General features: G+C 39.8%; 1 protein-coding gene and 1 pseudogene across 15 annotated transcripts in view; one reads left to right on the forward strand and one right to left on the reverse strand.

Annotated features, from left to right (window-relative positions):
* The window catches only part of GTDC1 (glycosyltransferase like domain containing 1), a 403,975-nt gene that overhangs the window by 92,582 nt on the left and 285,255 nt on the right, over positions 1 to 26,138 (reverse strand). For 11 of the 15 annotated variants that reach the window (XR_008961106.1, XM_057317423.1, XM_057317422.1 and 8 more), the window contains one exon: positions 854 to 1,198. The exons of the other annotated variants lie outside the window; for them this stretch is intronic. Coding sequence is in view for 10 of the 11 variants with exons in the window: in XM_057317423.1 (XP_057173406.1) it covers positions 854 to 1,198 (345 nt within the window). In the remaining variant the exon portion in view is untranslated. The remainder of the gene's footprint in view (positions 1 to 853; positions 1,199 to 26,138) is intronic. 15 annotated transcript variants of the gene reach the window in all.
* On the forward strand, positions 24,652 to 25,944 carry LOC113263394 (proteasome activator complex subunit 1-like; annotated as a pseudogene).

Genomic DNA, 26,138 nt, shown 5'->3' on the forward strand with positions numbered 1-26,138 from the left:
GCTTTGCCTGGCCGGTGTGGTGTGCTTATTACTTCACCTGTAAACAGCGGCTCTCAGAAAATCGGACCTAATGATCAGCCCAGCATCTCTGCAATAAAGAGACCATAATGTGTGGGGGAAGTGAACTCTAATCAGGCCACATGCAGATTAAACTAACTGGGAGGAATAAAAACTAGATTAAAATGTTCCTGCCTAATACCAGAAGATTATCGGGACATTCTACCTCTTTAAATCCTAATTTATAGGAGCCTGGGTTAAGTTTATGAGTTTATATTTGGTGTGATTACATGCTGCAGTTGATTTTCCTCTGTTTGGAGGAGATTCCATTACAAAGTGTTTTGCTTAGCACAATGCGGAGGCATTTGGGAGCAGGGGAACAGTTGCCAATGTACTGATATGTTTTATGACAAGTGAAATAAAGGCACCCAGTTGAAACTGGTCAAATTAAGGAAATAACGGAAATCGGTTTTGTTTTAATGGCAACATTGCTTTAACGGTGTGTATGTATGAAATAGTTACAGGACAGGAGCACATAGATGTAGGGATGGAATCCTGTTCCTGTACTTTGAAACTTCTTGAATGAGACTTGATTTTCTAGAAGTGTCTAGCTGCTGCTCTTAGTTGAGCAAATCACTGCAAATAATTATCTGTAAATCCAATTTAATCTAAACACACAACTATTTATGTAAAGATATGAAGATAATACCACCTTGGCACCATGCTAGCGGTACTGCCACACTAAAATGATCTTTTTCTAAAGCGACAGGGACAAGAAATTACTGAGGCAATCACCAGAACATATTTTCTGTTACCAGTCTCCAACTCTTACTAAATTGGTGTGTCTCAAACTTACCACCTGTGAGGCCACACAATGTGCAGTGGTCTTTGTGGGTCATCAGCTCCACCCAAAATGTCACGGGGATTAAAAGTCCTATTTTGTGTATTTTCCCGATGATGAGAACTCGAATTATCTGATGAGTTGCACGTTCTCCAGTCTGACTCCTGTGTTAACGAGCTACCCAGGTTTTCTCGGGGCACCACATTGCAAGGTTCGGACTCTGAATTAGAATTCTTCAATAAATTCTCAGAACCCTTCTGCTCCTGTTGGAAAGGAAGGGCCATAGATGGAGCGATGCCACCATTTCCTTTAAGGCTGAGAATCTTCTGTAAATGGGCTGTTTTGTGCTTGGGCATGAATCTGTTATGAAAAGGAAAAGCAATACACTTTTAGTGAAAATACTATTTAAAACTTGCCCTTTACCTTTCTGTAAGGACACAATGATGGTGTAGAAAACTGATAAAAATAAACTAAACATATACCAGACATTCTAGAAAAAGTATAAAAAGTAGTAGCCATCCAGGGAAAGTTCAAAACTTTGAAATCAGATCACATGGTCTTTGAGTGGTTTTCAAAGTGTTTCTGTGGCTATAAACCTACACTGTACATACTGTGAAAAATAAGAATAGAGAGAGGATTTAACACTCTCCCTTCACTAGGCTTGCTGGAGTTCCATTCTACATTTTCCAGCCACTGCATGACCCAATGCGTATTTTCAAGCCACACTTAATCATTACCCAACAAATATGCTTGAAACTTCTTTGATTAACACTGGCCATTTCTGCTCACATGATTGTTCTGTATCCTGGGCACCTGTACACACATTTTTATTAAATCGACATTGAGAGTATTTTTCGAAGGATATTTTTTCAATGCCATTCCTTCCCTGTCTTCCCAAAAATGCTTTGCCACACAGAGTTTGGTATCTGTTACTTATTGCTAGAAGCAGCTAAATAAAATGAAACCAGGAAGCTCACCACTTACTGGGGAGCCAACCAGTAGCGCTTAGAACAGACACGAACAACCAACTAACCTGTGGTGGAATGCAAAAAGAACGAAATGTCAACTTTCAAAACAGAGCGAGAGATTAAGTCTGACTTGGGGATCAGTAAAGACTTAAAGATGGTTTTAGTTGAGGGATTTTAAAGGCAGAGAGGGGGAAGTTCTAGACTGAGGGAATGTTGTGATCCAAGGAAAGGGTTGGGAAAGAATATGAACTCTTCAGGGAACAGCAAGCAATCCAAACAGGCTGGGGCCAGCGCCCAAAATGCAAGGTCTAGAGAGGTAGACTGAGGCCAGACAGTAAGTGCTTTCTGAGAGTCCCTGAGGCCCATCTTGAGACTTCACCTCTTCCCTGGATTGTTGAGTAAGTGGAGAAATGGAGAGTATATGCATTTAAGACATAGGTGAGGAAGAAGAATCATGGAAGGAGAGCAATAAGGAACATTTGGAAGAGTAAAAAGAGAACCTGAGAGAGTAATATCGCCCTATTGAAGTGAGGTAAGAGCCTCAAAAGAATGTCTAAGAAAGGAATCAAGAAACCTTAAAAATGAATAAAAAGGGGGTTGAAAGCATGGCACAGACACCAGAGCACCAGATAAGACAAGGAGCTTCTGGATCACTCCCTCTCCAAAGGGTAGTTCCTGTGGAGAGTGCAGGGAGAATCCAGCCTGAGGGTTACAGTGCGTGCCTCAAAGCGGGACAGGCAGAGAAAGAGAGCTTCAGAGGAGAACAGGGAAATGAGGTCTGTTTTCCTCAATGGGGCACCTGTACATAGGGGTAGTCATGTGGGTGTTTACTCGGGGACACTTGCAAGGGGAGGGAGCTGGCTCCTGAAGAAACAGAAAAGTCTTTCAAGACAGAAGTAGGAGGATAGCATAGCATGTAGGATTCTTGGCGTGGGGGAAAGCAAGTAAGGCCTTATAAAAGAGAACAGACCAAGCCTATTACAAAGCTGAAGGTAGAAGGAGAAAGAAGTGAAGTTGGAAAAAAACAGTTTCAGGTGGCAGGTGTGGAATCTACAGTGTGTCACTAAAGCATTTAGACGAGGCCATTTATTTCACGCGAGGTGAGTAGAGGTGAAGGTAAGTATAAAGAGCGTGCTGAGGGACCATAATGGAGGAGGGGGCCGAGGATGTTCACCAGGTCTGAAGGCAAGGACTGACGGGCAACACTAAGGAATAGGGCGGGCTCTGCTGTAAGCTGGAAACAAAGTCTTTGGCTGGAGTGTGCTGTGTATGTTACAGAATCAAAAAGCTTGTTTGGTGGGCCTCTGTACTTGTCTCATAAAGCTCTTTGAGAGAAATCACCTTCTACATAAGAACCCTCCCAGGTAATGAATACATGATTGTAGAGAGATAGGTACAACACAAGAATAGCGCTAACTCCTTTATATGCCCTAATACAATAATACGTTCCTTCCCGATTGAAAAGTAAAGAAACTTGGGCATATACCGATTATAGTTTCATATCTCAGTGGTCTAAAATTATTATGGGAACTAACCAGTTTTCTTCCTGAAACAAATTCAAGACATGAGGAGATTCTAAGGAACTAAAAAGCAATGAAAAAATCACCACAAAGGGCAAAATAAAAACAAAAAACCCCCAAACCAAAATCAAAACCAAAACCAAAGCAAAATGACAATATCTTAACTTCTTTTTTAAAGATTTTATTTATAAGTAATCTCTACACCCAACGCAGGGCTCAAACTCACAACCCCAAGATCAAGAGTTGCATGCTTCACCTACTGAGCCAGCCAGGCGTCCCAACAGTATCTTAACCTCTAAACAAGTCAAACAAACAGAAAGAAAAGGAACATCTGTACATATCTGGAAAACTACAATAAAGTGAGTGAAGAAGCCTATTTGTTTATGTTGGAAAAAGGATGCTAGGCAAGTTTAAAAAGGATTTTAACAGAATTACAAATTTAGTGCACGAAAGATTCACAATTAAAAAAAAATCAGCGGGCATTGAAACAACATAACTTTATCCTAGAGAACAGTATCATGACCCATCTTACTCTTAAAATCCATTTATATTGGCCAGCATGTGAGCAAAATTGCAAATTAAAAGGGATGGGAGACTGGCTAAAGGGTTGTAAACAATGAGAATTGGTAACTGACAGGGCATTTTGCTGTGGGCAAGGTGCTAGGCCTGCTTCTAAATGTTGGCAAGGATGAACAGGATCCCCTGTTAACACAGGTTGTGGATGGCTGACTTGATCAGTGGTGGTCAGTGGGGACATGGAAAGAGGCAGAACATAAATAGGGACAGTAAGCAAAAACTGAGCTTACTAATGTTATGAAATTGAAAAAAAAAAATCCCAAATGCAAGTAAGACACATGGAAAACACTGTGAGATTGTCTGGAGTTTGACCAGAGGAGCCTGTGCTGAGTTGACCAGCAAACCGACACCACTTTGTTACGGAGCTTGTTGTACAGAGAAGAAAGACACCAAGTCTGTGGGGAGAGAGGGCCGTGCAAATGCTGGTTTCATCTGGGGCACCTGTAACTGTATATGTCTGAAAATTAGAGAGTTCTTAGAAGAGCAATAATAATGATTAAGGCAATGGAAGAATTGATTTATGAGGACAGATTAAAGGAGCTAAATATGAATAGCCTGGTTAAGTGACAAGTAGAGGGGTACATAACAGGAATCTCCAAGGAAAGAGAATAATTATTTAGCCGGGTACAAAGGGGTATAACTAGAAGTAATGAGATGAAATTAAGAATGGGAAAATTTAAGCTGAATTTCAAGAAAAACTCCCTGATGGTATAATTTATTAGCTCACGGAATAAATTCCCTATGGAAATGCTATAGTGAGGGAAACTTAATAATAGGACTGGACAAAATACCAATAAATAATATAGATAATAATCCAGTATTTGAAAGAAGGTGGTTACATGCTATGCTTTCCTTGCTTAGAATATCTTCCCATATTTTTCTTTAATAGTCTGTTTATATACAGTGATTGTTACCCAGATAAGTATTCAGGCACTTAGCTAAATCAAAAAGGAAATATGTCCTTTAGGTGAGGTTAAGTTAAAATCACTTTACTCTTCATATACTCTGCAGTAGTAAGCTGAAATAATTTTTTACTACTTTGTTCTAGCAGAGCTGGTTGTGAAGCAAGCTGGACAAATGTAATATTTCTAAAAAACAAAACAAAACAAAACAAAACAACCCTCATCTACCATCCCACACAGAGTCTATTCTGATTGTGCCATGAAACTCATATTTTCATAGACATGTTTAATATAAACAATTTATTGCCATAATAGAAATCAAAAAACTTTATTCCAGCTTTTCTAAATGTAGCTCTATGGTCAATTACTTCACATCAATACCAAGATCAAATAGGCATAATACTAACAAGCAGTTTGCTTAATAATAGTCACCACACTAATTAACCCATCCAGAACATTCTTAATCAGACGCTATTTGTAATGTACAGTTAAGAGAAGCTTGGCAATAAACCGTTCTATGCTAAAAAAGGAAATAATACCTTACTGATGGGGTGAAGCTGGCTTTTCTATAGAACTGGACAGAATGTGCTGTCCTGGCATTAACTCAAGAGAGTGAGTATGCAAATAGGCACATGTCTGAACACTTCCTTTCTCTTCCCGGGCTCCAAGTCTGCTGGAGGTGTTAATGAGAAGAGAAAAGGTCCTGAGATAAGGAGTGAAAGAGAGAAAAGAGTCAGAAGAAAAACAGTGAGCAGCCTTGTAGAGCTTAAGCCAGATTTGCCTTTTTAATAACCTCCCAATTTTTCTTAAAGAAATGCTACTGCCCACCTGAATCACAGAAAGTCTTTCCCTCTTTCTGAGTCTCTCAGCTCTATCAGAACCTGTTTTTACTTTCAGAAATATCCTGATTACTGTAATCATTTGCAATGTTATTAGCCATGGAGCCCTCCCCCAACTTTTTCCCCAACCAACAGCCAATCTGTGTAACAGAGGTAGAGCCTCTATCCCGCCTCCTCTCCCCGCAAACGCCCTTCCTTCCTCACCATGTCTGTCCTCCAACATGGTTCCAGGGACACGGCTACAAACTCCAGTACTATGTTGGGTAATGTTCAAAGACACAGCTGGTGTATGTACTTTCTAGATCTAAATGTGCTTGCTTTTTGCCATCCCCACATGCAAACACACACACCTAGAGCTGGACCTATAGGAATGGACTTATTCAGATCAATCTGGAAAGACTAGATTTCAGAGTAGCTTTAAATGATATTAAGACTGACGGCAAATGCAGGAAATGCTCTAGGTACCTTAGCTTATTTCTGCTAAAGTTGAGAGGCTAGAGTTTGTTCAGCTGACTAATAGAGGTAGCCAAAAGGAAGGCGATAAAATGAAGCAAGTCAAGTAAACTTAGGACATTAATATTGATTCATGTGTTGTTGAAGAGAGTACCAGGGCTGAAATGTATGTCATGGTGGAATACGCTGCTTACAAATGTCTTCTTGAGAGATTTCAATAAAAAGTACTTAATATAGTGAGTTCAACCTATGGAATCTCATAAATACCCACAGATAAGAGTCCACGAGACAAAGATTATCAATGGTCTTGCTTCTCAAAACAGATTTGGAAGACAGCACATGAAAAATGATGCAAATTAGCAGATGATTAAAGAGAAAGACACCATAACTGGTCAAAGATGATTCCAGATTTGAGCCAAGGCAGAAGGAGGAGCGTGTTAGCAACTGAAATAAGGAAAGTGGCCTGCGTGTGGGGCAGAAGAGGGAGCTGATGAAGCTCAGCCCCTCTAGACAAAGCTTGGGTTTGAGGGAGGGAGAGTGGTATGGCCACGGTGTTGTATGGCTTAGGGTGAAGTTTTAACAAAGTGTGTTTTGTGCAACACTAGAGAAGGTTTTGTGAGAAAACAAGTTTGGCAAATGCTGGGTTAAACAGAGCAAAGCATTTCTTTGTTAAAGAACTTCCCAAAGTACGTGCTAGTGTATACTAGAAATATGTTCATTCTTTCATTCTTTGTTTAGTCAAAAAATATTTATTGAGCACCTATTATGTAATAGGAATATTACATTTATCATTTCTCAAACTTAACACTTAATGAAACAAGGACTCCCCTACCCCCAAGGATGCACTTTCAGAATTAATATTCAACAAAGGATATTCTGGGAAACACTCCTGGAGACCCTAGGTGATGCGCAGCCAGAGTATGAACAGCAAGCAAGGGGGCGGCATATTTTATACGGTAGGCATGACAGAACGAGCGGGGGAAATGCATTCCCGCAAGAAATTGATGAAACTCAAACCAAAGGCCATACACCAAGGCCACACATCAGCAGACAAAAGGAAGTTTGAAAGAAATGAGGAGAATCTGAAAAAAAGGGACAGGAGATATGGTTCCAGGCTAATATGGATGACAGCAGAAAGAAAATACCATTTGATTTTATCATAGCCATTTCTCTGGATTCTTGGATATAAACCATATTGAGAATTGAGGAGAAAAGAAAGAGAAATCAAAGATAAATAACTTTTCCAAAACCAACCGGGAAGACACATCCAGGCAGTGTAGTGATGTAAGTTCTTGGGTGATTTATAACAAAAACTATTCACTGTTTCCAAACAATGTGCTGGAAATTAATTACAAAATTAACATTTTTAGAATTTAGCCACATAAGCAAATATCAAAGATAATTAAAAAATCATGCTAGCCCACATGTGTCCAATATATCACTTATATGGTAAGCAGATTTATATAAAACTAGAAACTATAAAAGTAAAAATCTTGATCTAGCATTCTCATGTGTTCACATACACCCCCCTGTATCTCTTGCCACACTATCTTCACTAAATAAAGGAATCACAAGCAAGGAAATCCATCATAATTAAAAGTAGATGTTGGGAGACCACAACATTAAACAGAAAGACAGACTTAGGCTTGGTTGGTTGGTTGTAGGATGGTTGCTCTTCTTTCCTTGAGATGGCTAAGGGCTAATACTCATAAAATAGATGGCACATGTCTATGGATGCTGTTTCAATAAGAAACTCCTGGCGGAACAAAATAGGAACAAATTCAAATCACAGATGAGTCAATCATAATCCACACGCACATAGCACAAATGCTTTGGGGGAACAGCCATCCACCACCACCGTGGCTGCTGAGGCCACGTTGTTTAGATGTTCAGTGTTTGGTGCCTGAACCAAGTTTCATCTCCCGTGGTACGAACTTGCAAAGCCGACATGCAATATTGACAGCACGAGGGCACGGGGCAAGGGTGTCTCACTGCAACTACGAAGAATCTGTTTTGTGACAAGATAGAAAAACAGAATCCAGACACGAGCGCAGTCAAAATGAACAGGCAAACCCTACTTATTAGCCTGAGAAATGCACGCTGAGATGGAAAGCAAATTTGTGGTTATCAGACTGGCCTCATTATCTCCCCCTGGTCCCAGAGAGGACACCCTCAGTGATGACAGCACCTTTTCCTAAAGGCCACCCAAAGGACAAGCTGCAGTTCCTCCCCTGGTGGAGGGCCACCATTTCCCGAAGGCTGTCCCTTCAATGGTTGGGATGTATGGCTATCCTAGGAAAATATGGTCCCGTGCTCATGAGTCTATTCCTTTTCCTTGTTCTTTCCCACCACCACATTCCTGAAAATCCAACACTTCCCACATACCTTACTTATACCATTTGTTTATATGACCTCTTCCGACAATATGGTTTATGTGGTTAGTATTACTTAACTTAAACAATTATGCCTCAAGTCCCCATTCTCTCTTGATTTCAGAGTGTTTTGGATTGTATACATTGCTAATTTAACTGCCTACTAGCATGAGCTGTTTGTCTTGTGCAATTTTATAAAATTCCTTTAGAATACATATACTCCTCTCACCAAAAATTTAAGGTCCTTATAAATGTATGAGACGAAAAGCTACCTTGCATGTTGACAGAAAAATGTTTATCAAATCCAGAGCCAGTCTTGCGAGCCTATGCATGCTTACTTCTCATGAGCTCCACTCCTCCCAAAAAAGAGTTCTCTCAGAACAATAAAATCCTCTAGTTTACACAAGGTTTACTATAGCAGTTCAACACAGTTAGGCAGAACTGTAGGCTAAACTGCAAACAGGGAATCTTTATTCTCCCACCTCCGTTTCAAGCATTAACCAACCCCCCCCAAGATGTTTATACTACTTTCTGATTGCCCAGGTCCCCCTGCTGTCTGCCACACCTACCACATGTCTCTTTGTAGCCTATATGTTGGAACTAAGCCCCACTTTGGATCCAGCCCTGCATCATGCCCTGCTCTCCATTGTTGGTCTTCTTGGGGACTAACCTTAAATTCCCACAATGTCTCACCTTCTATGCTCAATGTGTTGCAACCTTCAAAAGAGGCAGTACCTTAACTCAAGGGAACTTACCACAAATGGGATCATTTCAAATACCACAGCAAGCCTATGCAAAAGATGATTTGGGGAGCACAGGTGGAGAGAAATCTCTGTGAAGCACCTTAAGGAACTCCACTCAAGCAATGGGCACGTTGAACAGAGGTTAATCCAGGCTGTCTCAGTACACATTTGTGAATTTATTCAAATCACTTAATTTCTCTGAACCTCAGTTTCTTAATGTATAAACTGCGATAGTGTCTGTTTTTGCAAATTTGTTGAGAGGATTAAAAGAGAATTGTACCCTGTAGAGGAGCTGAGTAAATCTAAATAAACTTCCCATGCCTTTGGTCATTCAGGTTGGCACCCGTACTAAGGACTCAGCGCTAAGGCCATCTTGGATAACACCAGATTTCCTACTTAGTCCGTGAATGAGAAACTGTAATCAGTCAACAAATATTCACTCAACAAACATTTCAGCTCCTCCTATATCATATCTATATTGACAAAGCCTTTAGTGCACATGTAGTAACATTTTATGCCAACTTATTTTGGTCTCTTAGCCAAATTAATTAATTAATTGCAAATTATCCACATCACTTTTAAACTATACTGTTTACTGATTCTGTTACTAAAATGATCTAATTTTTCTATTCAAACTTAATAACTTGCTCATCATTTGTTTCATTAGTAACTCAGAAGCAAAACCTTAAAACCTTCTATCCTTTCACCTTAGTTAATTTAATGATAGTATATAAAAAATGAAAACTGTGGATCTGAGGTAATCTCTTTCAAGCAGGAGGAAGTAGCTGTTTCACATGTACCTAGACTCAGTAAGCTCCTTTGCTAGGATTTACCTTGTTGGCAGGTAAATGGTGTCACTACTCTGGGAGTCCCAGGTCTCCTACAGCATCAATAAAGCATCGAAGGAAACTCTAAAAATGATCTCTAATCACATGTTGTAGTCCATGATTTTTTTTTTTTTTTTGAGAAGCCATTATTTGGAAGTTGAAAGCAGGACGGTAAAATGTGTTGATTGTAAAGAAAGGATCGTTTTCTTCTTTCCAAATAAATATAAGAATTCCCTATGGCAGTGTTTCCAATTGGAGACTCTCCCTTAGAGCATGATGTCATTTGACTGGTGCTGTGGACTGGATGGTGTTCCCTCAAAATTCAAGGTTGAAACCCTAACCCCTAATGTGACTACGTCTGGAGATAGGCTCTTTCGGAGGTAACAAGGTTTAGATGAGGTCATAATGGGCCCTAATCCAATAGGACTGTGGCCTTCTAAGAAGCAGAAGAGATCTCTCTCTGTCTCTCTCCTTCCCCTCCTCCTTTCCACCACCACGTGTGAGGATATGTAGTCACAAGGCAGCTATCTGTAAGCCAGGAAGAGAGCCCTACTCAAAACCAACCATACAGGCACACTGCTCTCAGGTGTTGTCAGAACTGTGAAAAAATATGTATCTGCTGTTTAAACCACCCACTCCATGGTACTTTTTTTTTTTTTTTTTTTTTTGGCAGCCTGAGATGACCAATACAAATGGATACTGCTGTGGAAAAAGGAGAGAGGGTCAACACCGTGACATGTGAAATTTCCTGAACACAGTATCAGGAAACCAACAGAGTAGAAGGCACCATATTTATGTTGACAGGCTGTGACAACAAGAGAATATTGTGGAAGAAGAGAGAATTGACTATCAAAACTGATCAAAGAATTTGGGGGACAAAGAGGAGGAAATGTCTGTGAATTTTATTGTGAAGCACAAAATGGTACTTGTTTATTAAGAATTAAGAAAAAAGAATAGAAAATGGAGTTTTAGGAAAGACAATATTCTTAAAAATTTGGTTGTGAATAAAGTCATTTAATCTCTCTAAACCTGGGTTTTCTTACCTGATCAATGAGAATACTGCCAGTTGTAGACTTCTCTAGAAGAAAAGGGGTCAACACATTCTACCAAATGTACTGATTATCTTACAGTCCTCATTCATGGGCAAAGGGGCACACTGGGTCAGGGGGCTCTAGGCACACTGTCTGGCTTCAAATTCAGGGCTCTGCCACCAATTAGGTGACCCGGGGAAAGCGCTTTTTTCTTTAAGTATCAGTCATTTCATCTGTAAAATGGGGATAATATTAAGGCTGCCTTGCAGAGTGATGTTTTCCATGTTGCTTGGCACATAGTGAGAGGCCAGTAAATACTACTGTTTTTTATTATTAATAATAATGGTGAAGATTATCATCATTATGTTGTCATGATTACTAAAGAGATACTCGACTCCACTGCCATTTCATGGTGAAACCTACTTTCTGAACCAGACAAACTTTTTTTAAGATATGTTTTCTTGTTAACTCTCACCAGCTACACTTTAGCCATCCGTTTAAGGCAGGCATTTTAATTCGTTACCTTCTTTTCATTTGTGTACTAATCAAAGATTTGTACTCATGCCTAGAGGCACATTAATTACAAAAAGGCCTAATGTTATAAATCAAACAAATATATTCTTCCCTCTCTATTTGTTTCCTATGTTTTCCTACCTTTCACTTTTCCTTGTCTTTCCTTTTATTCTTTTCATTTTTCTAACTGATATTTTCCATTCCCCCCCCCTTCTTAAAGCTGCATAAACCAAGAAAGTAAAACCAGGAAATTTAAAACATCAGTTTCCAGGTCTCTGAAGCATGAACAGATGGGCATCAAAAAATCCAGTCCTTTTTTTTTTTATTTGCCCATCCACAACCTGAATAAATCAAAATTACCAGCAAATCCAACTTCTAGCACAACCCCCTTTTTTTTCCCCCCGCTACCACATCAAATGCTATGCCACTAAGTATTGATTCACTTCAAGGTCTGATTCTATTGCTGTCTAATTGTTAAGCCATAGAAACTGACTTTATTCTGAACTGATATTAGAAGATACAGTTTTGTTGGGGGCACCTGGGTGGCACGGCGGTTAAGCATCTGCCTTCGGCTCAGGGCGTGATCCCGGCGTTATGGGATCTAGCCCCACATCAGGCTCTTCCGCTATGAGCCTGCTTCTTTCTCTCCCACTCCCCCTGCTTATGTTCCCTCTCTCGCTGGCTGTCTCTATCTCTGTCGAATAAATAAATAAAATCTTAAAAAAAAAAAAAAGAAGATACAGTTTTGTTAATATTACATGTGAAATGAAGCATTCAAGTGTACAAAGTGAGTGTACAAACATTCCCACTTACTTCAGGTTTTCAATACTTTCTGGTATTTCTAAGTTTGGAAAACAGGGGTAAAAATATAACAGATGGGTAAACCACTGGGGTATTCCTAGAATATAACCATGGCTTGAAAGCAAAGAAAAACCTAAAACACTCAGTGAAAATACTGAGTGAAAAAGGTTCAGAGAAAAAAAGCCATTCAATCACCATTAAACAAACATTGGAGTGCCTAGTATATGCCGAGCGAATAGCCACGTTGGACTCATGGACCACACAATGTGCTAGGTGCTCTGATCAGAAAAATAGGTGTTAGGATGATGGAAACCCAGTCCTGGAGGTGGGATTAGCAACAAGGAAGGCAGTCTAGAGAAGATCTTTAACCAGATCTTCTCTAGGTGGGGTTAGCAACAAGATCTAGGTGGGGTTAGCAACAAGAAGGCTGTCTAGATCTTTCAGCCGAGGCTGCAGTGGTGTTTGGAAGTTAGCCAGTTGTGGTAGTGAGAGGTGGGCTGTGCTAAGAGTAATAGCATGTGCAAAGGGCCTGCAGGGAAAACATGTCCAGGCATAAAAAACAAAAAATATGGTCAGAGTGTCAACTGGGGGTGAATAGGAGTGAAGGTGGGGGAGGGGAGGGACAAAAATGAGGCCCAAGGTATAATGAGGGGAAAGCTTTTCTGCCCTTAATAATCCAAGGGACGCTGTTTGTGGCCATTTGAAAAGTTTACAGGCAGATTGGGGCTGAATAAACACTCTGCAGCAGTGTGAAGAATGGACTGGGGATAGCAGAGCAGAGCAAATACCAATTTTAAATCCCTCTTGCCTTTTGAATCTCCAGTAAAATAATGGTATGGGAATTTTTTAAAACTAGGGATAGACTTTCAAGGACGAAGAGGAAAATTGAGAAAGATGACAATAGGAAAGAAATGTCAACTAAATTTCAGAAGATGGAAAGCAGACAGATGAGTGGTGTTTGAGCACAGAGGAGGCGGCAGAACACGTCTATGCGTGCAGATGATTTTGCCTGTGCGTGTGCTGCTAGTCAAAGCAGCAGCTTATTTGTTCCAGACAAACTCCAAAGGCTCAGGTATCAGACATACCAGGTACCTCTGGAGGTGCAGATGCAGAGCAGAATTGAAAACAGAACTGGTAGCAATTCCATACGAAGTGAGCACAAACCCCTCTGATCACTTCCTGGAGCTCAGGGCAGCCAGGGGTCTACCTCCCATCCAGCCTCTCCCCCCACCGTCCACTCCTCACCTCAATAGCAGAAAGGAGGCTTCCTCACCAGAAGGGCTGAACCCCAGACACCAGGTAAGGCTGAAGGCAAGGGTGAGGGAAATTAAGTGAAAGAGCGTCCATTTATTGGTGATGCCTCTCTAGCGCCCTTCCCAAACCATCTGGCTCTCAGACAGCAATAGATTCCCTATCCAGGCTACCAGAGGAGCCTTTCTCTGGAAACTCACTGGACTAACCTGTCGCCAATGACATGTGGGGATACCAAAACAAAATGAGTGAATCCCTGTTTCCTCATTCTATGAAAAGTGTCACAAGGCCATGAGCCCTGTCTCTGAAACATTAAATTACCTTTCAGGGTCTCACTCTCAAATATGAATGGAGAGCCAGGGACCATCAGACATTTGAGGAAAACTATTCAAATGAAATAAGACAAAGCAAACAAGTACAGAAAAGGAAGCTGAAAGAAACTGAGACAGAAGGAAGAGTAGAAGAAAGCTTAAAAAAAAATTCCTATAATATCCACAGTGATAAAATAAGATTTTTGCATTCATGGTGAGAAAAATTGAATGCAATAACAAAGGACATTCAAGAACAAAGAAGAGTGCTTGTGAACAGAAATATTTTAACTGAAAAAGAATCATTAGAAGAATTGGACAATAAAGTTGAAAAAATTGTATAGAAAGTAGGACAGCAAAAATAAAGAATAAAGTAAGAGAAGCGATAACAAAATGAGGTGCATCCAAATTTCAATACTGATGAGTAGGAGTTGAAGAAAGTGAAGACGAGGAAATCATGGGGGAGAAAATCAAAGAAACAACATAAGAAAATTATTTGTGCTGAAGGGAATGAGTGACCAGAATAAGAGAGGAACAAAAATCCAATCCAAGCAGAATTTTGGAATTTCATAATACCAGGGGTGAAAAGGAAAATCTCACGTAGGGAGAGTCACATGCAAGCGATTGGAAATAGACAGGAATCAGACTTCTCAACAGGAAGTTCAAAAAGTAGAAAACAATAGAACATTACTTCAAACTTAAGAGGTAAATGATTTTCAATGAGAGCTCAAAACTCAGTCAAATATCAATCAAATGTGAGATACTAGGATAAAGGCTTTTTGAGACACCTGAGTTCTTAAGAAATTTTAGCTCCTGTGGACATAACTTGTAGATAACAAAAAACAACTAGAAGGAAGAGGAACCAGAGAATGGAGGCCTCCAGGATGGAGGTATCCAAGGAAAAACATGGAAATGATAGGTTTTCTGATGTGACTGGCCATATCAAGATTATGAGTCAGTAACAGCAACAGAGCTTGGGAATGAGTTTGGGATAGTGACAGACACCAGGCAGGTAAAGCCAATGCAATAATTAGCTTCAGGAAAAAGTAAAGAGTTGTTCAAGGAAGAAAACCTAATCACAGAATACAATGATGCTCAGCAGGGAACATATTTTACATAGCAATAAGGCTATAGACACAGAATATTTAATTAACCAAAAGCTGAGATATAGCCATATTGGAAGGATAGGGTGAGGGAAAGTGTGTGTGTGTGTGTGTGTGTGTGTGTGTGTGTGTGCGCGCGCGCGCACACATGCATACTCAGATTGTAAAAGAGCTAACCAAATCATTTCTACTCGTAGGAAGTAAATAGATAATATCTATTTTAAAAATCAAGAAACAGCAAGACAAGAAAAAAATAAACATTTTGTCAGTGGTAGCCTCTGAAGGTGGGAGAATTTAGGGGTGGGAAGGATTGTGGAAAAGGATTTTGCTTCGTATTATAGATTTTTTTGTATTCCCTGGCTTTTAAAACTAAATATATGTATTACCTTGAGAATTCATGATTTTAATAATCTCTGGAAATTTCTTGCCCAAATCTCTTTGAATATTGCCTCTAACATTTTCTCTGATTTTTCCTTCTGAAGTCCTATTAGACATGTGTTGGATTCTTATCCTTTTATTTCTTAAGATCTAGCTTCTAGGTCACTAATTCTCCCTTCACACATGTCTAATACTTAATGTCTCCACTGAGTTCATTTTAATGAATATATTAAAATTCTACTTAGTCCTTTAAAAAATATGCATTAATTTTTATAGTATCTTTTATTTCTCATGTTATAAATTTATTTTTATGCTACTAATTGTTTTAAAAACTTGCTTTTTCTTTTCTATCCAGAAGTTTCAGTATTTGAAGTTCTTAAGGGACTAAGCCCACAGTAAATTGTTAGAGCCAGTTCCTGACCTGCTAAACTGTAATAGATATTGGACAGGAAACATCAGAAGAGGTTTTGAGGAGAGGTGAGGATGACAGATAGGTATTGATCACTACGCCTGGAAAGAGCTATAGATTAACCAAAGTGAGGCAATAGAGAGAGATTTGTACCTAAGTTTTATCCTTCCTTAAAAACGCATCAGTTTTCTAAATTCTAAGACATTTATTTAAACTATAAGGCAATCAGCAGGTATTTATGAAGTGCCCACTCAAACTGAAATCTCTGCTGTTATAAGAAAAACCAGACATTTTAACATATGATTGAATTTCCCTCTTCCAAGGTTTTTTTTTTTTTTTTTTTTTTTTTTTTTTTTTTTAAGAAGGAGCTGGAGGGGCAGAGGAAGAGAGAGGGAGAGAATCTTAAGCAGACTCCAGGCCCAGTGAAGAGCCCCACATGGGGCTCAATCTCAAACCCTGAGATCATGACCTGAGCCAAAATCAACTGAGCCACCCAGGTACCCCTTCCTCTTCCAAGCTTTCTAAAAAGATAGCAATGTTGGTTGTTTAAAGATCGCAACCATCCATGGTCATCCTTCAGGACATACTGAACATTATTTTGAGGTTCAACATTATTAAAAAGCAGGAAAGCTTTTTACTCTGCACCTTGAAGTAGCCTTTCCTTGAATAGTGGGTTCATGAATATAGGAAAATGTTTTCAGTAGAGAATTATATACATTCACAGTTTGTATTTTTATGGGTCATAAACACCGAGGTGTGCAAATACCTCTTTTAATACTAAATTGGGTGCAAGTGTACACTTTGAACCATGAATGTTAATAAATGTCTTGGGAAAAGTATTTGATGGAGTTCTCATATAAAACAAAAAAAAATTCTTGTCACCTTAAAAATGTACTTATTCCATAATGTAGCTGTACTGAGGGTCTGCATCTTACTAGGATGGGCTATGTTCAAGTATTGCATATGCCACCTGAACTGTCACTGTGTGTCCTAATCTATACACATTTAACATTTAAATAATATGTGCCATGGCATAACCAAGTTCTCAGGGTGTCAAAAGCGATTATTCTAGAACTGAATGTAAGCTTACGAGTACAGATAGCAAATGGCCAGATGGTCCTGCAGCAATCTGCTGAAGGCCATTTAAAACCAATCCATGTGTAGTAGATGTGTTCCAGCAGAGAATTATAGACAACAAACCAAGAGATACTAAAGTCTTACTATGATATTATCTTTGCCAGAAATAACATTTTGATTTTATAGAACTGGAGTTAAAACAAATCTTATTCTTTACTCCCTGTAGCAAATAAATGAGCAAAATCAACTCTACTGGCTCACAGGTTTATGGCCCACAGTAGATGTTCGATATGTACTTGCTGAATGAATGACTGCCTTGGTACAAGGAAGTGGCAAGGGTTATGCATACACAATTTTATGCTTTTCTGGGTCCTGACTGTTTTTGTATACTGATGTGTGGTTTGGGTGTTTGAGTATGTTTTATTTAGGTGGTTTGCATATGTGAAGCAGAAAGAGGTAAGGTTGGTTGAAGGGTAATTATTTCTTGATGGAAGAATATAAAAAGTATAAACAGATCAGCTATTGCTTAAGCAAACTCAGCTCTTCATTCCTGATCTACAATGCAAATAGTATACAAAATAAGGTTTCATTAAAGAGTGACTGTCACATCAACAGGAAAGAGAACGAAGACCTGCTATGCAGTATTATTAGATATATTGAATTTGTTGTCACCAAGATCAACAAAATACTGCTTCGAAGGACTACACACTGTGACAAAGAAATGGCTTTGCAATACAGAGCACTCCTCTGATACAATTTTTTTTCATATTATCATAATGGAGTTATACCTCTAGAAGAAATGAATATCAATTTATTCATGGCTTGGGTCACTATTAAAAAAGTAATAAACTAATGAGAAAGTATCTATGATAACTAAAGATCCATTTTGGAAAAAAAATTAGAAACTTTTTATCACATGATATGTTCACAACACAAAATAACTCTACATCATACGGTGTTAAAATGGGACTTTTCCTATTGCCTCGGCATTTCAGCTGAGGTCCTCACCCTGAGGATTGACCCACAATTTCCCAAAGGAAGTGTGAGACATACTTCTGCAGGACTTGCTAAAGGTAGAAATATTGGCCCCATGACTCTTACTCATCATTCTCTAATAGCCTAAGTATGAGGAGGAAATTCACTGGTGTAGATGGGCTCCAGGAGAACCTCTTGTAGAGATTTGGGATGCTTGCCAGAAAGGGAGGCTGGCATCTCTTTCCTCAAACTGGATGACTTCCAAGCTGCTGAGACTCGAAATCTTGCCTCCTCCTCCTGCTCCTAGACCAGAACTCAGGAGTGTTCTTGGGAGAACCTACTGCATGCCCTCCTAAAATACAGGGCATAGATCTTGATGATAGCCCTGACTTCAGGATTCTGAAGGCAGGAGGCTGACTGAAGTTGTCCACTGGCAGGGCAAGGAGAAAGGGCAGATAAAGAAAGGAAGAAGCTCCATTTTTACCAGTTGAAAGGGAAAGGATACTTGATTCCCTCCCATCCCCACCCACGTTCCTAGTGAAGGGGAGTTATGCATGCACCATAGTGAAATGACTACACTCAAGAAGGTTGACTTCAGGGCAAGGGACATACGCTGTGTCAGGATCTGAGAGAAGGAAGTGGTAAGAGGTCACCCAGAGAGGGTTTCATCCACGCTAGGGAATACCTCTGTGTGCGAGGTCTTCCTGGGAATGTCTCGAAAGAACATACTTTCACACAAAAGAGCTGGCAATTGCCTATTGCTGACAGAAGGCATCTGACACCCATGAGAGAGGCCCTCCAACACCACCAGCTATGTAACAAGCCCTCCTCTCTTTTCCTCCAGTCCTTCCTCTTAGTCCACAGCCTGCTGCAGGAGCTTGAAGGGGAAGACAGGAGGCAAGAAAGGAGGTGCATGTAACTGGTTTTTTGAACAGACTGCACTCGATGGATATAATAAGGGACTAGGTTTATTTTCCCCTTTTGCCACTGCCTTCAGACACATCTCAGATCTCCTTTCTCTTCCTGTTGGTGACAGCTTTGGCAGACACCTTGGCTTTCTGGCTTGTGATTACTTTCTTCTGGTACTGTTAGCATTTCTTTTTTTTTTTCTCCCTCCTGTGTTATGATCTAGGAATAGGAAAGGCCTTTTAAAACATGACACTAAGGTAGAAACCGCAAAAGTAAAGAACAGGTTGGTCTGTGTAAAAATAAAATGTTTTAACATATCGAAAGCTTCATAAATAACAACTGAAGGGTAACATGCAAAAGTGAAAAAAAATTGAAATGTATACAGCAGATGAAGAGTTCATCAGTTAACTCTTAGCAATCAATGGGGCTGGCTGGCAGGCAATCCCAGGTTCCATGAAGTCTGCTACTATTGGGACCTGGAAGTTGTGTGATTCAGGCGATCCATTTCACATCTCCGAGCTTCAGTGTTCTCAGCTCCGAAGGGGGGGGGGTCAATACCATTACCTACACCAGTGGGTTGTGGGGAGAATTAAATAAACTAATTTGTGTACAGCACTTAGCACAGTGTTCAGCAAAGAGTATGCACTCAAATAAACATCAGTTTTATACCTTCATCACCATCATTAAATCTTCAAGTGGCTAGTTATGGGTAGTAAAAATCAAGTTATAAGCATTCTTCCTCTTTATTTTTGTCTGTATTGCCATAGTTTTCCACAATGAGCATGTGTTACTTCGGTGGGGAAAATACACAAACTATTTCAATTAAAAAAATAAGAATAAAGGCATGTGTGAGCCTCTGCCAACTTTACAAAGTAGAGAAAGGCAGCCGCATGTTTCTCACTTGGGCTAGAGTTGGTCATCCTATTTATTTTGTTACAAAGAATGTCCCTGAGTTACTGAATAGGGAAAACGATTCTCTTCCAACATAGGCAAGAACCATCTGGTCATTCATTGATAGAAATAAATATCTGCACACGAATTATGTTTCCACTGATCAGTATATATACACACGAGACATGCAAAAGGCATAATAAAAGCTTTAGAAAACATTCACAGGAAGAGAATCAAACATTTCGTATCACAGCTTTGTGCCATGTTGTCACATCAGGTTTGACTTGTTTATCGTATCACTTCATTTACTCTAATGAAAAATCACTCCTAGGACTCAGTTTCCTTTACTGGCATCGCCACTCATTCTGGGCATCATTTTATGAAAATAAGGCAAGTGGAAAGATACTGATGTCATTGTCAGATGAAGCAAAACCACATGAGAGGCCCTGGCTCTGGTGCTCATTTAGGTTCGATCGAAGTAAGAGGGAAGAAGTTCTGGGATGTATGTGTCACAGTTTTTGAAATGGCTGCCCTCCACAAACAAGCCCAATTTACAAGAAAAGAACATATAAGGTGGAGGGGGGTTTCAATTTTTAAACTATGTTACTAAGTACACATTTGCTTCTAAACTTTAAAGCAATGCTGAATCGCATTTGGATAGAGTTATAGCATTGCTTTAAACACACACGCACACCCCGACACACATACACCATGGAGGTAATCCAGTTACTCCTGCAGCGCAGATGTGCACAAGAATGCTCTAAGTGATTAAGATAGGGCTTTAAAGTTAGTTAATTAGAAACATCTCCCTTTGTATGATCAACACTGATACTAGCTTTGAGTTCTGATTGGCTAAATGTAAATTTAAATTTTAAGATGCACGAAACACTCTTTGGACCTGCTCTTGTGTTGAACTTTCTTAGAGAAAGGGCCTTCAGTATCCAAAGCTCTCTGGTCAGAATTAACATTTAAAAAAACCAGAATTCTGCTTATCTGATATTATTAAACTGAGCTTCTCATAAATAACATTTATCTTTTCTTGGAAGGAAAGATGACAAAAGTCGTAAGTGTAACATTTTAAAACCTATCTTGATAGGAAGAAATCACTGTCATTTTAACAAAAACCACACTGCTCTTCGCTGATTATTGGCATGATCCTTTTTAAAAAGGCCATAGGACCATGGAGAGGGTAAAATATAATAATTTACAGGAAACTGTTCAGCATAGTGCTTGGCACTAGCAGTTGCTTAATAAAGTTTCAGTTTTACAGAAAGGAAGGTGATTGCTAGAGAAAGTGAACCTAAACAGTTATAATAAGCATGTACTTATTTTTAAATTCAAGTTTTATTTTCACAAGATTTAATAAATATCAAACTCCCAATCTACACATTATATGGGGAAAAATATTTCTGCCATTGGAGATTTTAGACGTACAGTCACATGAAGCTCTCAAAGGTCAAATGAGGCTGCTTCCCATTGGCCTCACACTCCTTGACGCAAAGCAACATCCACAGAGAACACAAGGTCACTCCCAGTCTCCTGGGATCATGTTGACAAGACCATTCATTCACAGATTAGCAAAACAATCCAACTTCCCTGGTTTATTAAAGAATTGATCAGTTTAGGTCATCTTCTAACAAATACATGTTACTCTTCTACCGGAAAACAATATGGATGCACTCTTTGAAACAGATACACTTGATCACTTCTGTCTGCTAGGATTAAAGAAGCTACTGGTGTTTATGGCAAAGACATTTACGTGCAAAACCTTCCATCTTGTTTTATTTGTATTTTGTTCACAACTCCAGAGAGGTTGATAACAATGCCAATTAAATTTTGCTCTCACTGAAGTGTCACATATGTCCTAGAAACAGGAATGGGAAGGAAGGTAGGGTATGTGAGTAAAAATCTTCATTAGAAGGGGGAGTGTTGCAAGGCACCTTTAGAAGCAAATTGCCTTGGACCCAAATTTATTATCACCTAACAGGTAAGTAGCCCTGGGCCAACAAGTTAACCTAGTTGAGACATTGATTTCTCACTTATTAAATGGGAACAACTTCTTAGAGTTATTTTAAGAATTAGTTGAAACAGTATATATGACTGATGCAGAGCAGAGACGATATACATCAGTAAATCCATTTCATACCAAAGCCACTTTAGAAAGAAAACATACTTGCTTAGACTAGATAAGCTGGTGCCATAATTGGACAGAGTCTCCTAGAAAAGTTCCAGAACTAGTTGATGAATTCAGAAAATTTTTAATATTTATTCTTATTTTTGCTCTAAATAGCTACCATTGAATCCATCACCTTGCACTGGTGGCTATCAGTGGTATTACTGGTCTAAAAACTTCCCAGATACCAGAGTAGTGAGGATGGAAAACATGATGATAACAACAACCCGCCATCCCTTGTCGTATCTTCTCTTCTTTTCATATTTTTGATTATATAGTATAAGGCACTCAAAGAAAACCATGAATATATAGGAAAAAAGCTGTTGGAGAAATCTGTTTCAAGCTGGATGTGAAGCGCAGAGATTTGAGGATGGGCCAATAAAAAACATGGTAGCAAAGCTCAGAGAGAGGAAGGTCATGAACAGGAAAGAATCTCATACCTAGACAGCAATATCAAAATCTCCATTCTTAAGAATATTTTCTCCTCTTCAACTTCTTAGTCAAAACACTATCTAGTAATAGCTTGTACTCAAATTCTGAATAGTTTTCAACAGGTAGTCAGACATTAGATGCCTATCGTGTTACCACCCATGTTTAACTAAAGGGTATTCTTGCCATAGGTCATAGAAAGTAAAAGAAAGTTGTTAGAAACATTGTCTTTTTTGGCACAATTTGTTTTGATTCTTTTCATTGTTCCTTAACTGCATATGATCACAGAGGTAAACTGCAAAAGCAACTCAGTGTTATTGTGGGATAACATTATGATTTTATTGAAGAATGTTCTCTGTAAAAATAGCAATGCATTCGTTAGTTTTTCAAAACAAGTTAGAATTATGGGAATGAATTAGTTGAAAAAGCTGTCTACAGTAGACTTTGCACTATGTTCTTGGAAATAGATATTATCTTTCACAACAATAAAATCTACCCATGATGCCTTTTTCTCAAGAACTTTGGTATGCTAGAAAAACTTCATAGAACAGTTTTTTTTTTTTTAAGTTTAAATCACAGGAGAGAGTCTGAATAATATTCAAGACATAAATCATGTGTCACACATCTTCAAATCACCAATTATTAACCTGGAGACCCTGAATAGTCTTCAGGGAATCCTTGAACCCCTTGTAATTACATGGAAGGTTGTGTGTGTGTGTCTGTGTGTGTGTGGTATATACTTGCATTTTTCTAAAGACTAGAGTCCATTAAGTTCATCTAACTTCTAAAGGGATTTATAAAACCCTTCTAGGGTTGAGAATTTCTTCATTCCTAAATATATTTTATATGACTGCTCTCTGTTAGGCACTATGCTAAGCATGGGAGCACACTGAAGATGTGGTGCTTGACCTCCACATTTTGAGTCTAGCAATTGTTGTGAATAGGAAGGTGGGGTGGAATCATCAATCTTACCAACTGGCTAACTACCTTTCTCTCCCAATTCAACCCCACCCCATCTAATCTTCTTCTCCAGATATCACACTCTCCTTGGGACAAAGTCTCCTTCATATAATCCATATTGAATTCCACCACACCTTCACTGATGTTGTTCAATCAAAATGAGATGCCTGCTCTACTCTTATTTTGAAAGGTTCAGTTCAAGATCTACCTTACCCACGATGCTTTCACTGAGACTCCAGAATGTTGATGACTTCATATGCTCCGCTGCTTTTATATAACTTCATTCTCCCTTCTGAACTAAAAGTAAGCTCTAGAAGGTAGGAGTCACACCTTACAGACAATATTTTTGTTTGCGTTCCTGCCTTGGTTGAGTCTACCCTAAATGCTCATTTGCTTCCTGCTAGAGAAGAAGAAGACTTTAGTACATCTCTCTGATCTAGATGATAACAGAAGTATAAAAAGATCTTAGAAGGGAATCTGAAAGAAAAAGATGTTAAGAAAGGAGAGGAAAATAAATGACAAGAGAAGAGTCAGCAAAAGAATACATGCCAAGAGAGACAGGAAGAAAAGTGTGCACTTGGAAGTACACCAATGGTGCTAGGCTCTCCATGGAGGGTGATTGCAGATACACCACAAAGCTCTAGGAGTATTCTCAGACCTTAGGAGGTAGGCACAGTGCTGTTACTAATTGCAGGCAGAAGAGAATCCTCATGGAACTTGTTCATGCCTGTGAACAAAGCTGTAGCCAAGCTAAGTAAGAGGCATGTTGTCTTCCTACAGCATGAATCTTAGTAGGAGATGGAGCCTGCCAAGATTCATAAAATGTACCCACTTCTGTTCATTCCAGTGGGAAAGAATGCACTGCCAGACAAAGTTCATAATGCTGTGAGTCTTAATGAAGATGCAAATCAGAAGTTTTAAAGCACTTGGGGAGTTTTAAAAAATACTAATGATGTCCAGGACCCACCCAACAACTCTGATTCAGTTGATCTGGGATAGCCCCTGGGCACTGGTATTTGTTTATACCAGGTGATTCTTACATGCCTCCAGAATGGAGAACTACTGTCATTGCCATCTAGGAAGAGGATTCAAGGACCTGGGGAGGAGGGTGTAGTTGCAGGGGTGGGGGGCAGGTACCGATGAGTGGTGTTTATCTCTTTTTTAAAAGGAGGGTTATAACTGTAGAAGCAAAATTAGGATATAAGGAGCAAACACGTGGCTACATGGACAGTGCTAAGAGTTGGTTTTATAAACTCCAACAAAGGAAAGAATACATTAGAAAAGTGTTTTTCATGAAGCTAGGAAAGAATATCTTTAATTTGCCAATATCATCAAGAAGCCTCTAAGCTCAATTTTGGAAGGGGGAGAGGAGAAATCCTCAGACACAATCATAAAACCTGAAACCATGGGGAATAAAACAAAAGAGCAAGTGGTAAAAATGCCCAGAAAATTCCAGGGAAAACAAAGGGACACCAATGAGGATGAAAATTTTGAGACTAAGAGGTCTGTATATCAACACACAAGGTTCAACAAGATTGATTTAACTCGGAATTTTTATGCAAGAAGGTATGCTCTTAAAGGTATGATTCACTTCTAAAATACCGCAAGGGAACAGGGCTTTGAAGGGAGGCAGACACTAAGAATGTAAGCGTTGACTCCCTGCTACCCAGGAAGGCCATGCAGGTGGTGAGCAATGCTTTTGATTTCCCATCTCTGTGCCCATTCCACTTCTCATGGGATGCAAGACTCCCCACCCTGGCCACGGCCACAGTCAGGGTCCAGCTTGAAGCCTAAGCCAAGGTGGATGTGTTCGTGAAGACCTGTGTACCAAGACAGAGAACCTGCTGGGGAGCTACTTCCCCAAGAAGATTTCTGAGTTGGATGCAATTTTTTTTTTTTTGAGAGAGAGAGAGAGAGAGAGAGAAAGGGCAGGGGGAGGATGAAGGGGAGGGGCAGAAGGAGAGGAAGAGAGAGAGAATCTCAAGCTCCATATGGAGCCTGACATGGGGTTGGATCTCACTACCCTGAGATCATGACCTGGGCCAAAATCAAGAACCAGACACTTAACTGGCTGAGCCACCCAGGTGACCCTGAGTTGGATGCATTTTTAAAGGAGCCAGCTCTCAATGAAGCCAACCTGAGCGATCTGAAGGCCCAGCTGGACATCCCAATGCCTCATCAAGTCTAGGAGAAAGAGAAGGAGGAGTGGAAAAAACAGCAGAATAAAGAAAACAAAGATGAAAAGGAGAAAGGGGAAGATGAAGACAAAGGTCCTCCCTGTGGCCTAGTGAACCGCAATGAGAAGACCGCCGTCCTCCTTCAGTGTCTAAAGCCTGAGATCTAGAATGTCACCGAGCAGCTCAACCTGGTCACCACCTGGTTGCAGCTGCAGATACCTAAGATCAAGGATGGGAACAATCTTGGAGTGGCTGTCCAGGAGAAGGTATTCGAACTAATGACAACCTTCACACCAAGCTGGAAGGCTTCCACACTCAAACCTCTAAGTATTTCTCCAAGGCAGCCAAGCAGCCCCATGTGGGTGACTCCTGGCAGCTGGTGCACAAGCTCTGGACAAGGCAGAGTGCAGGACATCCGGTGGATGGTCCTGGAGATCTGCAATGCTGTGTTATTTGACTTCATCCTGAAGAGCTTTGAGAAGCTCAAGCCCAGGGGAGGAACAAAAGGGACGATCTATTGAGAATCTCCTCTCATTCTGCAATGGGTCCAGCAGAGACCATCATATCTTTTACACAGGACTCCAGAATTTCCTCTGCCTTCAGCCTGTTGACGTTTCTCCCTCCCCTGGCCTCTGAGGCACAATAAATAGTCATACCATTGCTCTTAAGAAAAAACAAAAAAGAAGAAAGAATGCAAGTGTGGAAATATTAGGAT

The sequence above is a fragment of the Ursus arctos genome, unplaced genomic scaffold, assembly GCF_023065955.2.
Source record: "Ursus arctos isolate Adak ecotype North America unplaced genomic scaffold, UrsArc2.0 scaffold_1, whole genome shotgun sequence".
Taxonomy (NCBI): domain Eukaryota; kingdom Metazoa; phylum Chordata; class Mammalia; order Carnivora; family Ursidae; genus Ursus; species Ursus arctos.